Source organism: Coffea arabica, chromosome 2e (assembly GCF_036785885.1).
Source record: "Coffea arabica cultivar ET-39 chromosome 2e, Coffea Arabica ET-39 HiFi, whole genome shotgun sequence".
In the NCBI taxonomy this organism is placed as follows: domain Eukaryota; kingdom Viridiplantae; phylum Streptophyta; class Magnoliopsida; order Gentianales; family Rubiaceae; genus Coffea; species Coffea arabica.
Window position 1 is genome coordinate 61,026,555 of NC_092313.1, and position 16,586 is coordinate 61,043,140.

The 16,586-nt window shown below is 35.2% G+C and overlaps 1 protein-coding gene and 1 pseudogene across 1 annotated transcript; one reads left to right on the plus strand and one right to left on the minus strand.

The window, feature by feature from the left end:
• Positions 1–6,185: 6,185 nt before the first annotated feature.
• On the plus strand, positions 6,186–7,677 carry LOC113732611 (uncharacterized; annotated as a pseudogene).
• A 2,360-nt stretch (positions 7,678–10,037) lies between these two features.
• Positions 10,038–10,898, minus strand: LOC140036370 (uncharacterized). Its single transcript, XM_072077753.1, has 3 exons — positions 10,816–10,898; positions 10,584–10,731; positions 10,038–10,541 (listed from the first exon to the last, which is right to left on the minus strand). The coding sequence occupies exons 1-3, from the start codon at positions 10,896–10,898 to the stop codon at positions 10,038–10,040; spliced, it is 735 nt and encodes a 244-aa protein (XP_071933854.1).
• Between the last annotated feature and the right edge of the window lie 5,688 nt (positions 10,899–16,586).

The window sequence follows — 16,586 nt, forward strand, 5'->3', positions numbered from 1 at the left end:
GGTTATGGTATTCATAACTACTCATGCAAATGCTATTTTTGGATCATTGATTACTACTATCTTGGCTAATTATGGCGTAATTTCCTAATGCATGTGAAACCTACTCTCGTAGTAAATCAACTATACTTATAACTAATCCATACCTACTCTTGTGGTTATGAAATTAGTTACAAGTTCATTTCTTCTATGAAATTACATGAAATGAATCACTAAAACCACAAAGGTGCACCTATACTCTCGTGAGTGTACTCTCTAGGTTTAGCACTTCTTGAACTAGTGTTAAATCTCAATTTTCATTGAAGAAACAACACCTTTAGATAATCACAATTAATGGTACTAAGTTAATCATGATTTAAAGAGCTAAAGTGCTAAATAACTTGTTCAAAATAATAACATCAAATAGCCAAATAATAAACACTACCAATCATAGAAAGTTCAACCAAACCCAAGGCATAAACTTTAGCAACACATAATAACGTATAAATCCCTAACTTGTATATTAACTAAACTTAGAATCAAGTACAAAAGATAAATAGTTAGGAAGGAAATGTAACCCTTGTCACATGAGTTCATCACCTCCATCTTCATCTCCTTCTTCATCTTTGCCTAGCTAATAAACAAGAATGATGAACTACTAGTTAAACTATTCTATACTATACTAATCTAACACTAAGAAAATGTAAGAACTACATTTTTGTGGTATTCTTGCACTCTCCAAACTCTCGTGATCCTTGCAAGTCCATGGCTATATATAAGATGAGTTTAGTCAAGAAATGAGGCTTCAAAACATCCCTTTTACAGCTGCTAAGTGGTTGTCACACGTCCATCAATAGCTATGAATTATTGGAGAAGGAAACAAGTTATGCAAGTGGAGAATAGCCATTTCTGACCAGAATCCGGCCATATTATGGCCGGATTGCTCCCTGCCTTTCTTTGCAATTTCTGTTTAGTCTTCAATGTTGCTCCAATTTTGTCTCAACTTCAACTGAACTTTTCTTGATGATAGAAGCTGAATTAACTCTTGACCGAAACATAAAACTTGTAGCCCTTTGACTTAGCTTTCCAATGCATCAAGGATCACCTCATTTGGATTTGTGTAGGTTGAGAAATGACTGAAATACCCTTGATTGCTGAATGCCTTGTTTCAGCTTCGACCAATAGAAATTGGCTATTGTAATTCGGCTTTTTGACCTAGAAAACCTTCAAACTAGATTTTGATGTCTTCATATGATTTGTAGGTCTATCTCTTATCTTCAAAATGGTTCAAGAATCATCTCAATCGTATCATTGTAGATCAAGTTATGGCCGAAATACGAAGATGTGTCAAAACTATCAATTTTCCTTTTCATCCAAATGAAGTATATTTCCAACTTCTATATAAATTATGGACAAAATACAAGTAAAAAGTGAAAAAACCTCATTTAATCACTTAAGAGCATTTTACACTAATTATAGACAAAATGATCTATTTTCTTTCTACAATAGCCAAAGTGATTAAAAATAACATAAAATATTATTCAAATATAACGTAAATTAGTCACTTGTCACATTACAGCAGAACTAATGGATGTTGAATCCCTAGTGATGTAACCAAGATCCACTATGTATGTGTGTGTAAGTGAGTGTTTGTGTGTGTGTATTTTCCATGAGAATTTTAGAAAGAGAAAATGTACGAGGACTTGAAGTCTTGCTTCCCAAGTTTTGATAATTAATATAAACTACGAAGTCTTTTTTCCTATCAATTTGGACCATCATGAATGAATCTGAATATGGAAAGTAACCTCAATTTATTTCTTATTAATAAATGATAGAGGTATTACATGGATAATTAAAATCTTCTTGGACTAATTGAGCTCCTAAATTTTTTCTAATGCCCATTAGTATCTGTTATGCCCTGATGGTGAATATTTCATGTTGAAAAAGTCTTGAAGTACCATTGTTTTTTATCGTTATATTGTGGCACGTTTCAGTGTAGGGAAGGAGATACGGCTTCTGGCGAGCAAAAGCGCATCCTAGAGGCATATCTGGGCATGGTATGAAATGAAAGAAACATCCTAGAGGCATATCTGGACATGGTATGATATGAAAGAAACATAATTTCGAAATATCAAATACAAAAAGGGAAAATATAAAATGTGATTTTGATCTAAGAGTAGATAAACATGAGAACAAATTAGATGATTTGAAAAGTTGAAGATTGGCCGAAGAGTTGGAAAGGGTAGAATAAAAAAAGAAGTGAAGATGAAAAGAAATTGAATGATAGAAGAAAGATAAGAAAAGATACAACAAATAATAGAACATTAGGATTTTAACAAGATTTTTGTGCCTATAAATCTTTAAACTTTCTCATTTTCTAAATCTTTTTCAATATTACGTAAAATTATCTTATTTTTGTTTTATGTTTCTGAAATTTGATTTTGGGACCTAAATTAGCCTTGTATCATTCAAATTTTTACAATGTTTTGTATCTAGTAACTAAACGTTTGACTAAACAACTTACATTATAGCATGAAGAAATATCGCATTGTACAATTTGTTCGCATTTTAAAATACTATGATTGACGATAAGGTTGGATAAAAAAATTATAGAACTTCTTACTACTCATCCCACATTAACATTAATATTTCCTAGGTGTGGAGTTCAATGATCATTAAGAAAAGGATGGTTGATGAGGGTAGATCTTGAGCTAAATTTGAAAGATGCACAATGTAATACCACATTTATTATTTTCATTTCACTGCTCTTTATTAACCTTTTTTGTTTTTTGGCAAAGATCTCCAACCCCGGGGAGGAGGAGCCAACCTCTGTTTTGTTGGAGAAAGAAATCGAAATACAAACGTTGATAAAACAATAATCAACAAGACAGCATGCGCAATAAAACCTAAAGAACCTATTCCCTTACAGTCCGATGATGAACATAAGGGAATTCGTCTCTATCTAAAACTAAAGATGCTCTTTATTAACTTGAGATAGCGTTATTGAACAACTATTACAGTTTGCTTATCTAATGTATTTGGCTATGCATTGCAATTTTTAGTTCTGTTGGATATTAGATTAAAGAATCGATTTATTACTTATTTATTTGAGAATTTAACTTGCCATAATCGGTTTGGATACCTGTTATTTCTATATTACTTTGTATAACTATCAACTAATTATCTGGGATAAAGTAGAAATTTTTCTATAACCTAATACCTAACACGAACATTTTTCTTTTGGCCAATTAGGGTATATGTATGTACAAATTTTTCTGGTTAAAATATAATACCAAGAAAGCTGTATACCTAAAACTATAGATATCCTTGCCCCGCCAGATAAAGAGTTGCTCCACCCTTGAAAGAATTGTATACCTAAAAATATTCTAGGACCGATTTTGATTCTGAAGAATAATTTTTTGTACTTAAGAGTGGAAGTTTTGTCAAAATTTTATGTGAAAAAGTTTTCTAGAATTTAGGAACGTTGAAGCCATTTGTTGAAACAAAAATGGATCAACAAATGTTGTTTCTCTTTGTGTATCTATGATGCACTCCACTTTTCATATTCCGTAATGGATCCATCAGGAGCGGTTGGTATACCTATAAGGACAGAAAAACCCATCTAATTATTTCACTTTGCACCTTGCAACTATACTCAAATTCCTACATTGCTCCATAAATTTTAAAATGGGATGTTTTTGTCCCTAAAATATAAAATCAATCCCACTTAACTAAGGTTGTTGGTGGAAGAGGGACAAAGTCTATATTTTAGGGACTAAGATGAGAGAAATTTTGTATTTTGAAACTAAAGTGGGACAAATATTATACTATAGAGACTAAAATGGAATAAATTTTATATTTCAGAAACTAAAGTATCCCACTTTTAAAGTTTAAGAATCAAAACAAGAGTTCGAGTATAGTTAAAGAGTACAAAATGAAATTTGTCACATGGTTAAAATTCAAAATTTAAGAAGAATACAATTTCTAAAGAGTACATATTCCACTTTATTGTCTAGAAATTGAATAACAAGTACTTCATTTATTAAAACAACACTGGAAGACAAAGTCTGTAATAACATAATTAATATTGCAAGTATCGTAAATCGAGAACTCAACTAAACAAGTAAAGTTAACGATGTGCAAGATAAGAGAACTGCCTTGGCCACAGGTTAACTTGCTAGTATCATCCAATCAGATGCTGCGAGCTTTGAGAACCAACAAGACTCAAGATATCAGACTCTCTGCTCAACTGGAGGACATTCACATGTTCAAAGCTTTGTTTATGAACTGCTCATTTAGCTTGGTAGGCAATCAGTGTAATCAGTTAGTGCAAGATGAGGAATATCTAAGTCCTCAGTGTCAACGGACACTATTGTAAAGCTCCGTATGGGTTGTTGCTTAAGTTGTATAGCTTGTTTTGTTTCTAATACAATTCCTAACGTTTCCGTAAAAAAAAAAAAAAAAAAAGTAAAGTTAATGAACAGTTCTTTTGAAGACATCCAATGCCATGTATGATTCAAATTTTTAGAACTGCTTTTTTTGTCCCCCAAAGGGAGACTCTAATTCTTATGAGCGAAAAGGAGATCGGTATATGAATAAAAGACGCTGTCAAAGATATTCAATGATGGTATTATCATCCAAAATTAGAGCTAATCACTTTTTTGGTCAAGGGAGAACCAAGTCCTGCAAGGGGAAAAGGGAAGAGGGGAGAGTCTGACACTCAAATCACAAACTAAATGAAAATCATCGACAAATGCAACAATCCAAATCTTTGTTAATTATTGAAGCTCCCCTCTTCAAGATCACCTACATTTGATTCTTCTTCAGAGCTTTCCTCAACTGGTGGAGGACTATTAGGTGCATCTTCAGCAAATTGTAACTCCACAACTGGCTCAGCTGGCATTTGAATCTCCGGGTTTTCATGTGGAGGAAGAGGAGGGGGTGCTGGTACCTGGAACTCAAAAATTTGATGGAACCCTCTATAGCACCCACAGGCACCGCAGATGAGAGCTTCAGGTGTTCCAACCTCTCCGGCAGCAATGAATTCCTGGCAACCATCGAAAGCAAACCTGTTTAAATGTGCAGCATGATTGTAAAAGCATTGCATATACCTAACAAAAATCACAGATCCATCACGAATGGGAAGGTTGTTTGCTGCCATTAGAATATGAATAACAACACACTATAAACACAGTTGATTAGCTAATTAGGTGATTATATATATAAGGGTGTAACAATGTCAAACATAGCTTAACCTTGCATATTCAAGAAAACAAAGAAAAGGTGATTTTGGTAAAACACAATGTTGGAACATTTATCTGGCTCATTAGGTAAAAGCATCCAAAAAAATTTATTGCTTTCATATTATATGTGTTGCATTCCTGCCATGAAGTGATAACTAAAACTAAATGAGATTATGTGAAAATAAATCTTTAGTGGATAGGTTTCATATTCATGACTCAGCATTTGAATTTAAATTTCTTTTACCCTCTAAGATCAAGGTATAATAAAAGTGTCATTGTTATTCAAGGCCTTTGCTAATAACTGGTATTGGGTAACTATACAGCAAACACTAAAATTACTGCTTTTAAAAAATCTAAAATTTTGTGCAAGAAAAGTTATTCAAAATTTACTAGTCCGTCATGGCATTTATTAAGGTATACAAATATATGACATGTGTTCTTATACTTGAATGCATTATAAATTATTTAACAAAACTAATCTTTCTTTCCTTTCATGGAACTACCAGCATTTGTCTAATTTAAAAGATAAAAAGACAGATCTAAAGCTTTAGTTTGAAAATTGACAATTCAAAAGCGCCTTTTTCTTAAGACAAGCCTAAAATACGACAATAGGAAACCTGAATATGTGAAAAAGGGGGAAAAAAGTAAGCAAGAAAATAAGAAATTGTAAATCAAAATTAGTACTTAGACAAAAGATAACCAAAAGGAAATCAATATAAAGTTTGATATTATGTTGATCTACAACATTAAAAAGATATTATCAAGTCTATAGATTCTAATTGAAATAGTGAAATGAACAAGTAAAGTTTCACGATTTTGTCAGACATTGTAAACATGCAAACCAAAAGTAATTTATGACAAGGAGCTAATGGATATCCCAAAACTGCAGAGACGATACTGCAACACACACCAAACCCTCCCGGGACCGCCGCCGCCGGAGAATGGTGCATTTGAAAAGCAATAATTGATGGTCGATTTGAAGAGTGAGCGCTGCCAGTTTTGGCTCCCAAAGAAGAATAGACTCTGTGCCAATGCTCCTCTCCCTAATTCCTCTTTCTGCGGCAACCACACACAAAGGTCCAATCACCAATGGATTCAATGCCCCCTTGACCCTTCTCACTCCGTACTCCAGCATAATCTTGAAAATCACCTTACCAGATGCCCCTCCCTCAAACAAGCTCAGTCTCTCTCCCTCCAACCCTATTACCAAAAGGGCATCAATGCCGGCGGAGTCATCGATGAAGATCATACTGCTACTGCTTCACATATGAAGAGACGAGCTATCTACAACAAGACTGTCCCTGAATTCTGTGACTTGATCCGCAAAATCAAGAGCATTCATGCATCCCTCTCCGATAATACCCGCATTCAAGATTCTTTCAAGATTCCTCAAGCTTGTGCTGTTTGATCTACTCGTAGACAAATCGATCGGAAGTTACCCTTCCAAGAGAAACATGTTTTGCAGCAGGCCTCCATCCTTGGTAACCTGGAAGAATTTGGACTGTTGCGCAAGTCTGGTGTAGAGGATGCTGTAATTGATGCGAGGACTCTAGACCGCAGCGATGTTGATGTTCCTGCTGTCGTGGAATTTGGAGCTGGGAGGGGTTACCTGACCCAATTGCTTGCTGACTGCTACGGGATTAAAAAAGTGCTTTTGGTTGAGCGCAAGTCCTACAAGCTTAAGGCTGATCGAAGTTTGAGACAAATAGAGAACCTGATGTTGGAGCGCTTGAGGATCGATATTGAAGATTTGAACTTGAATGCTGTCGAGTCTTTGCAAGGGGTTCCTTATTTGGCAATTGGTAAACATCTTTGTGGGCCGGCAACAGATATGACGTTGAAGTGTTGCATATTGGAACAAAGTGCTCAAAATCATGCTGATCAGTTGAAAGCCAGTTGTTTCCTCAGAGGTCTCGCTATAGCTACGTGCTGTCATCATCTTTGTCAGTGGAAACACTACATAAATAAGAACTACATATTGAATCTCGGTTTGACCAAGGAAGATTTCCATGCAATGACATGGCTTACTAGCTGGGCAGTTGATGCAGACCATGGATCGGACATTTTTGTCGTTGACAGCTCGCCGAATCTAAGTCTCAATGAGAAGGAAGAGATTGAAGCAGAATTAAGTCAGTCTGGAGTGGGAGACGTTGTTAGGAATATGAGCGCTGTGGAGAGGGCAGTGGTGGGATTCGTGTGTAAGGATATCATTGATGCTGGAAGATTGATGAGGCTCAAGGAGCGTGGATTACACTCAAGTTGTAAAGTATGTTCCACCCGGTATCTCTCCTGAAAACCATTTACTGATTGCTAGGCAGGGCAATGGATTATAATGATTCTGTTGCTGTTAAATAAATTCTTTGCCTCCAAAACCCAGAGACAACAGACTGTGAATCAGGGAACTTCATCAGATCAACGTATCAGATGATTTTTAAAAAGCATCAGACAATTCTTCAAACCGACTATTTCCTCCTCTTTCTTCCCCTTTCCCTCCGGAGTTCCTTGATGATGGCTGTGTGCAATTCCTTGATGATGGCTGCGCAGTTCATCTACGCAAAAAGTTTGAAGTACCTTTTATTTTTATTTTGTTTTCATCGTAAAATGCATTTGAATTAGGGGTACAAATGAACCGAGCGATTTGCGAGTTAATCGATCAAACGATTGACTCGGCTCAGCATTGATCGAGTTCGAGTCGATCTTGATCGGCTCGTTTACTCAAACGAGCTGAGTATCAATCATTTTTAGTTAAGCTCGATTGCTCGTCGAGCGTTATCGAGCAGTATGTATTATATATATATATATATATATATATATATATATATATATATATATATATATATATATAAATTATAACAAGGAGCAAAGAAGTTAGTTCCATAAACTTAAACGGTGAAGTTAGACGTTCATTTGACGCATCCGTGGACATTAGCTTACATTTTCCCGAGTAAAAAGAAATTTGGAAACGCCTCTCAGCATACAAAGTGCTGTTTTATATTTTACCTTCTTTGATTTGTTGGGAACATAGTTACTAAGATATCGGGCATGTTAAGGGCATGCATAAAATGAAATATAATACGTACTTGTATCGCACAAAATTTTTTTGTTCAAAAGTACAATTAAAAGTGCAATGTAAAAATATGAGTTCGGTAAAATCACATATATAAATTCATACGTGAAGAGTAGGAGTATATCTAAAAGTTATGAAAGTAAAAGTATCGGTAAAATTACTACAATTTTTAAGAATTATACTACATTGAACCACTTTTAATTCTTATTCTTGTGTATCAGTAATTAAATTTATTAAAACTTTATCACTTTATCATGTTCATATGTAGAAATCTATAGTAATTATCAATAGAAAATATGTCACTATTGTTACACAAATTTTAAAATTTTCTCAAAACTTAAAGTACAGTTCGGAAAACATGATATATTAAAATATTTATTACATAGTTTATATGCTTATGTGAAAAGTATGAATAGCTTTTTAGAACATTTATTATTTTAGTTTTTAGAATTTTTTTTTGAAATGTATAAAATACGAAACCTCTTTCAAATTATACATAGAGGCAGTGCATTATACAGAGTTACTTCTTAACTAGGTTGGGAACTGTGAAGAGCAAGGAACGAGGCTGGAAGGACAGTGAGCACGGATGCACAAATTTGTCATAAAGTTTCAATGCTTTTGCCCTCAATTTCTATAGCTAACTCCTTTACAAAAATTTAAAACTCAAGATAATCAACATCTGCACAAGGGTTTGGCCTCGAGACTAATGTCCTGTAGACAAAAGTCTAGATTGCTAATAGTAGAAATTCTCCCGATTCTATACTGCAGTTGAATGTGGATGAGCCTCTCCTGGAAAGCCCCTAATTATCAGGAGATGACAATGGCCACTTGGGAGTTTTGCTGTGAAGTTGGAGATTATTGAACTGTTTAATGAATGTTGGAGATTGTTTATTATTTTGGAGGGTACAAGGGGAAAGAATGGTGGAATGAGTCAAATCTGTATCCTTTAAATTGATTGATTACTTTTATTGAAATTGATAACTTGAATTGCAATGTTTGATGAATGTTTTGTATTGCTTATTGGCTACTTGTCCCTTTTGAGCTCTAGCTCAACTCCTTAGTTTTGTATTCCTTATAGGAGTTGAGGTTGGAAAAAGCGTCGAGTAGAGATAGATGGTTTTGGGAGATCCAATGTGTATCTCGATGTTAAAACTTGTATTTTATTTCTTTTAATGGACAAATTTATATTCCAACCTGGTTCGTGATGTACTCAAGAATGAATGTTCGGATGTTTAATGGAAAATGTTATCTCTCAAGTTAATGCGAGTGAGCGAGTTCTGACGAGAGTTAAACAGAAGGTCTGCTAACTCTTAGGGTACGTCCTAGAGGGAGGTGGGGTCGTCACAATTGTCCTTTCCTAGGGTTTCCTAGTGAAAGATTTCTTCTCTCCAAGAAATTTTTTAGTGAGAGTTTCTTTTTCCCTAGGGTTTTTTGTGAGAATTTTCTATTAGTTTTTATTATTTTATTCATTTTTCTTTATCAAATCTCAGTCCTTTTAAATATGTTTGTTAGATCCACAATTTCTGAGTTTATTTTGTCAAACCTCAATTTGATGTTTAAGCTTGAAACATTTAAATAGTAGATTTGGTAGGAGAAGACATTTATAAATGTTCATTTTTTATTTTTTATTTTATTTTATTTTATTTTTAATGGCAAAGCCCCGTCCACGGGGTGGGGATGCCAGCCCCTGATTTATTAATGAGAGGAATTACAGAGGGGACCTAGTCTGCTAAAGAACGCTCGATGGGGAGCTAGCCCCTTACACTCCGGCAACGTGGAAAAGGGAATTCTCTACTATCTAAGCCTATCGATGCCCTTATCTGTCCCAGAAGTTGAGTATGTGAAGTGCAATATAGCTCCGACGCAAGGCGCAGGCCCGCTAGATTGTCTGCCGCAGAGTTTGCCTCTCTTACCACATGCGAAATGGACGCCGACAATGAAACAAGGAGACCACTTATGTTCCTTAATGTGTTACACAACGGCCACTTCGACACACCCCCTGCCTGCAATAGGTGAACCAGACTCTCAGAATCCACCTCCACCAGTAAAGATCCCGTTACCAACCCTGTGCACAACCGAAGGCCATGCAACAACGCCAAGCTTTCCGCCCCCAACACATCTGTGTCTTCAAATTCCTTGTGAAAAGCAAAAAGTAGGCGGCCATCAGAGTCTCGGAGCAACCTACCCCCATAAGCCCGATTTTGGGTGACACTGCCATCAGTGTTCAATTTGACGCAAAACTGCGGCGGCCGTTTCTAGGAGACCACAGTCACCTCAATGTGACGTGCCAAGCAGACCCCCAGCCGTGCCCATGGATCCTCATGATCGCCCCTAAAAAGACGCTTCGAGAGCTTGTTCGCCAATCCCAGCTGTTCCACGAAACTAGCAATCGAGGAAACTACCCCGCGAGCTTCAAGACATACGCCATCAAACCGCGCTCTGTTCCTGGACTTCCATATGAACCAAAAGATTAGAATGGGAACGATCGTCCTAATGTGTCCCCGCGATATCACGGGACTCGAGCCAAACCACAATGAAACCACCCCTGACACTGAAGATGGTTGAGGCTCCAAAATACCAAACCTCCTTTGGAAGACGCCCCAGACCTCCATCACTACCGGACCCGTGACAAAAAGGTGACCTAAGATTGACATGAATTCAAAGAGATTGACATCATTTAAAACAGTATAGAAATTTACAATGTAATATTTATAATTTTCCTAGAACTAGTGTATCTGCAGATCTTTTAGATCTGTTATTTCTATGATATCTTTGATGATATAGTTTTTGCCATTAGTGCAGATTTCATAAATGAAATGAATATTTCTATTAAAAAAAAACTACCGCTCATAATTTTTGAAACTTCAAAATGTAACAAATTTAAAATAGTAAATTTTATATATATTGTCAGTACATACACTATCATGGTCAGATGGATGACACATGAGTAAATTTTCAAATTAAAAATTTGCACATGTGTCATATATCTAATGGTGACAATGTATACACTGACAGTGTAAATAAAATTAATCTAATTAAAAATGTAGAATACTTTAAAAAAGTAGAGAATATATTTAGTGCTTTTCTCTAGATAACTCTGGAGCTAAGAGCACACTACTCCTAAAATTTGTTGGGTAGATATGTGTAAACCAAAAAAATGAGGGAGGTTCGAGGCTTGTGAATTCGAAACTTTAGTATAAAGCTCTAATATTGAGGCGCACATAAATATTTTCTATGAAAAGAATTTATAGATTGAATGGGTTTGTATTTATTTGTAAACAATAGCAATGCTAATAATTTCGAGAATTGGTACACATTGCTGAATTTGAAAGCAAATTGTTAGTAAGCGCATCAAAATTTATCATTACGGGTGTGCAAACTCCTCTTAGTGGCAGCTCAAAGTGCCTCTGTTACAGGTTTATACTCCTCAAATTCTTCATTTTTTTTTTGCTGTCATTTAGCAAGCTAAGGTTGCATCTATGATTTACAATGGTAGATGGTGTTAGGATCCATGTGCGGAATAAATGACTATTGAGACATCAAGAACATAACAGTTTAATGATAAACAAGACACAAGCATGAAAGATAAATGATTGAGCCATAAGATATAATGTGATTCGACTCTACCATCGAATCTAGATCCACGAAAAAAATTCGTTCTTTATTATGAGAGAATAAATCCTATACGAGAATACAGTTTGAACCCAAGTTTAACCCTTATATAATTTTTCTCACTTTCCAAGAATCCTCTATCACAGTATGTATTAGGCTACATGTCATCCTTTTGTATACCACTTTGTAGTATGCCAACCCCCACCTGTCTATAAACCACATTATTTGGCTAACACCTAAATAATAACAAGAAATAATTGTCAATTCCTATTCTTATACAAAATAGAAAATAAGTCCTAATTCCTAAACTCATACAAATAGAAAATTTTTTTTGGCTACTACTTCAAGTAGCTAAAATAATAAGAAAACTAGTTCTGCACAAAACAAAAAGCTTGCCTAAAAGAAATTAAACCAATTTCCTAACAGATGGCTAGGAAGGAAGCTAAGAGGAAAACTTTGGAATTCGTTCAAGTACCTCCTTCTCATTGTTTTCCTCTGCACGCCTAAATTTGCTAAAGTTATATTTTAACTAATACATAAAACTTGAATTCAGGCAATCGAGGTGAATCGTGTTTGCGGATTATTGCTAAGGCTAATGAACTGTAAACCACATTTTCTTTAAATGTTACTGTTCTTCTTAAATTTAAAAATGTAAGGAAGTTGTTAGTTTATGAAGTAGTAGATATATGGGATAAGGAATTCAATTGGATGATACAACATTCTGTTAGACTAACTATGTACATGTGAATGTACTACGCAACGGAAATCTAAATACACTTACCTCTAATCATTGTTGTCAAGTACAAGTTGATCTCTTCTTGTGTCATTGACTCCTTCTTGTCTATTCTAACAAAAACAAAATATGTAGAAGAAGGAAAAGTAGAAAGAGAATTTAGAGTAAGGATCTTCTAGCCTATGCCTAACCTAAAACTGTACAATTGATGGAATAACACAGATTATTTATAGGTTAGGCTAGGGACCCTTATTAGTAAATACAAAAATCCCTAGGGTTTCCTTCCATCAAGGAAATCTTGTCAAAATTCATAATTGAAGATAATATCTTCTGACTAATTGATTCATTAATTGATTGAATAAGATATCAATTAACAAAGATATCAATTAATCATTAGCAAATGAGAGATACTAATTAATTATTGACAAATGTCAATCAATTAATCAGAATATCAATCACCAATCATTATCTAATGGGAGATTCTAATTAAGGGTTTTTATCAGTTTACCCTCTTAAACTATACCCCAACTATCAGTTTAGTCCCTAACGTTAACTTTTAGTCACTTAACTCCTTGGACTAATGGTCAAACGAGACGGCATTTTATAATTCACGTGAAAAGACATGTTTAAATCCAACTTAATTATAAATGGACAAATATGCCCACGAAACCCTAAAAAAGAAATTTCATTCTCAAAAATGCCCTTTATGAAGTGGCGGGACAACAAAACAAAAAAATGGAAGGCACTTTTCTAATTTGTTCTTCATCGTTATCAACCCAAACTATCTCTATTCTCCCTCATAGAAACCCTAGAAAGAAACAACGGATCAACTAACAAAATCAAAGAAATCAAGCTTGAATAGAGGCGAAAGACTTGAGGCAAAAGACTTGAAGCAAAAATTTGAAAGTGAAGGATAAAAAGAAAAGGTTAGTTTCTAAACACCAAAGGTTTAATATTTTAAGACAACTAATGAATATTAAATGAATCTGACAAATGATTTCTTACCAGACAATATTGTAGTTTGTGGTTGTTGCTAGTGCATTGTGGCCCCGTATGTTTCACTTCTAGTTATAGTACCATGTTCCTAACACCATTAACATCAGAATGCTTGTTGACTTGATTGGATTTAGTTGGGATTTGATAAAAGTAGAGCGTTGTTGAAATTGAAGACATATTTAGTTCAGATTATGTTTGAAAAAGAAATACTACTCCACTAATAGTATCAACTTCTTGGAAATATATACAAGCAAACGAATTTGACATTGAAAAAAAAAATATTACTACAAGAGATGATTAATTTTTTTTGCCCTTTTTGGTCATTGAACCACAACTTTTGGCACTTACTATGTGATTGAACTTTCTCTAACTAATATCTTAATTTTCTATTAAAAAAATGACGTTACCTGGTGAAGTTGTTTTTTTTTTAATTCCATATGTGATTTGAATTGTTAATTAGGGGACTTCTTTTATGATTTTAATACTTCTCTTATTGATTATATATGTGTATAATATAGTCTATTTGTTGCCTTTTCTAGCTATACAATCATGTGTACTTTGGAAAATGGTAACGGAGCTCAAAATGCTGATCAACCTATTCAGCATGAGGGTGATATAAGTGACACATCTGATGAAACATATCATGCTTCTCAAGTTGAATCAAGTGATGATTCTGACTTTGATGTTTTCCTAGATGGTGATAAGTTGAGTGATAACTGTGACCCAATAGATGAGGGAGAAAATTTAGAGGGCCTAGATCATCATCATGAATTTTCAAATTATACAAAGTATGAGAAGTTAATTGAAGATGAGTATAAGGCTTATCTTGCATACAGAGAGAAAGGAAAAATTGTGGAAAGGGACAATGTTAGTGATGATGAAATATTGCACGTTGCATTAAACTCATCTGATGATGAACAACCTACTGAGTTTCCTGATTTTAATATTGAGAAGGACTTGGAGAAGGCTGAACTTGAGGTTGGGCATATTTTCACCACTGTGCAAGACTTCAGGCTAGCACTAAGACAGCACTCTATAGTGAATGGGTTTGAACTGAAGCCTATTAAGAATGATAGTGATAGGGTAACAGCTAAATGTAGCAAGAATTGTGGCTGGAGAATACATGCTAGTAAATGTGGGGATACTAGTACATTCCAAATAAAAACATTAAAAGGGGTTCCTCATAAGTGTCCAAGGTCTTATAAGAACAAGAGTGCTACTGCAAGATGGTTAGCTCAAATGTTTGTTAGGGATATTGCTGATGATCCATCTTTGAAAATTGAGGTACTTAAGAAAGCACTGAAGAAGAAATACAATGTTAATGTAGGCGACCAACAACTTTATAGGGCCAAGAGTAAAGCGAAAACAATGATTCAAGGTGAACATAAACAGCAATACTAGAGATTGAGGGACTACTGTGCTACTTTAATGCTAAAGAATCCGGGTTCAGTTGCTATGTAGTGACTGAAAGATTTCCTATATATCAAAACCCCATCTTCAAAAGGATGTTTGTAATGTTTTCTGCACAAAAAGAGGGGTTTATTTCAGCATGTAGGCCTATAATAGGATTGGACGCTTGTCATTTGAAATGCACACTAGGAGGGCAGTTGATGGCTGCAGTTGGTAGAGATGCCAACAACTAGATGTTCCCATTGGCCATGGCACTGGTAGAGTCTGAATGCAAAGATAGTTGGGGCTGGTTTCTTGAAATACTTACAGACCATATTTGGAAGCCGAATGAAAGGGGCTGGATTTTCATATCTGATAGACAGAAGGTTAGACTAATTTATTTTCTAATATATATGATTATGTATTTGTACAGAATCTAATATTTATTATTTGTTCACTTTTGTATTGATTGACACAATAGAAAGCAAATTTTCTGGAGTTGAGCACAGGTACTGCGTCAGGCACATGTATGCAAACTTTAAGCAAAGTTCAAAGATAAGCAGCTAAGAAACATCATGTGGGCTGCTGCTAGAGCATATGTGCCTGACAGATTTGAAGCAGCCATGAGGGAAATGCAAGCAATTTCACCAGAAGCTCATGCATGGTTAAGAGCTATTCCTACTAATCTTTGGGCAAGGCACACTTTCTCCATTAGAACGAAGTGTGAGCTTCTAAGCAACAATATTTGTGAAAGTTTTAATCAGTATATCAAAGAAGCAAGGCAAGAGCCTATTTTGACAATGTTTGAGGCTATCAGGAGACAGATCATGTGTAGATTTCATGAGAAAAGATAGTGGATTAAAAAAGTAAGGTCTAGAATATGTCCTAGAATAGTGGAGAAAATTGAAGAGTACAAGTATCAAGTGCCTTTTTTTGAATGTTGGGAATCAGGCAGTGGGCTATGGGAAGTTGCTGAACCAACTAAGACATATGTGGTTTCAATTAGTGAAGGTACCTGCACATGTAAGGAATGGGATATGACCGGGATCCCGTGTGTTCATGGATGTGTTGCTATTGTGAATAATGATTGAGAACCAGCTGATTATGTTGATGATTGGTATACTGTGGAAACCTATAAAAGAGCCTACATGAACCTTATTGTGCCTGTTCCAGATCAAAGCAAATGGGTTGACTCTAAATCTGACCCAATAAGCCCTCCTTTTCTAAGAAAAGCACCTGGCAGGCCAAAAAAGAAAAGAAGAAAGGGGCCTGATGAGAACCAACAATCTAACAAAGTTAGCAAGAGGGGCATCCCAATGCATTGTAGTTATTGTGGTCATTCAGATCACAATGTCAGAGGCTGCAAAAATTTTGGATACTTATATGTAAGGAAATGGAAGCTTAAGAGGAACCAGGTAATGGTAGTGCTAATTACTTCTTGTTAGTTTCATGATTGAAAGGCCAATTTTTGCATTCTAATCTTATTATCCATTTTCTTGCAGGTTCCTGGTGTTGCTGATAGCAATCCACAAGAAATAGCCACCTCATCTAGAAATTTAGAAGCTAGCAG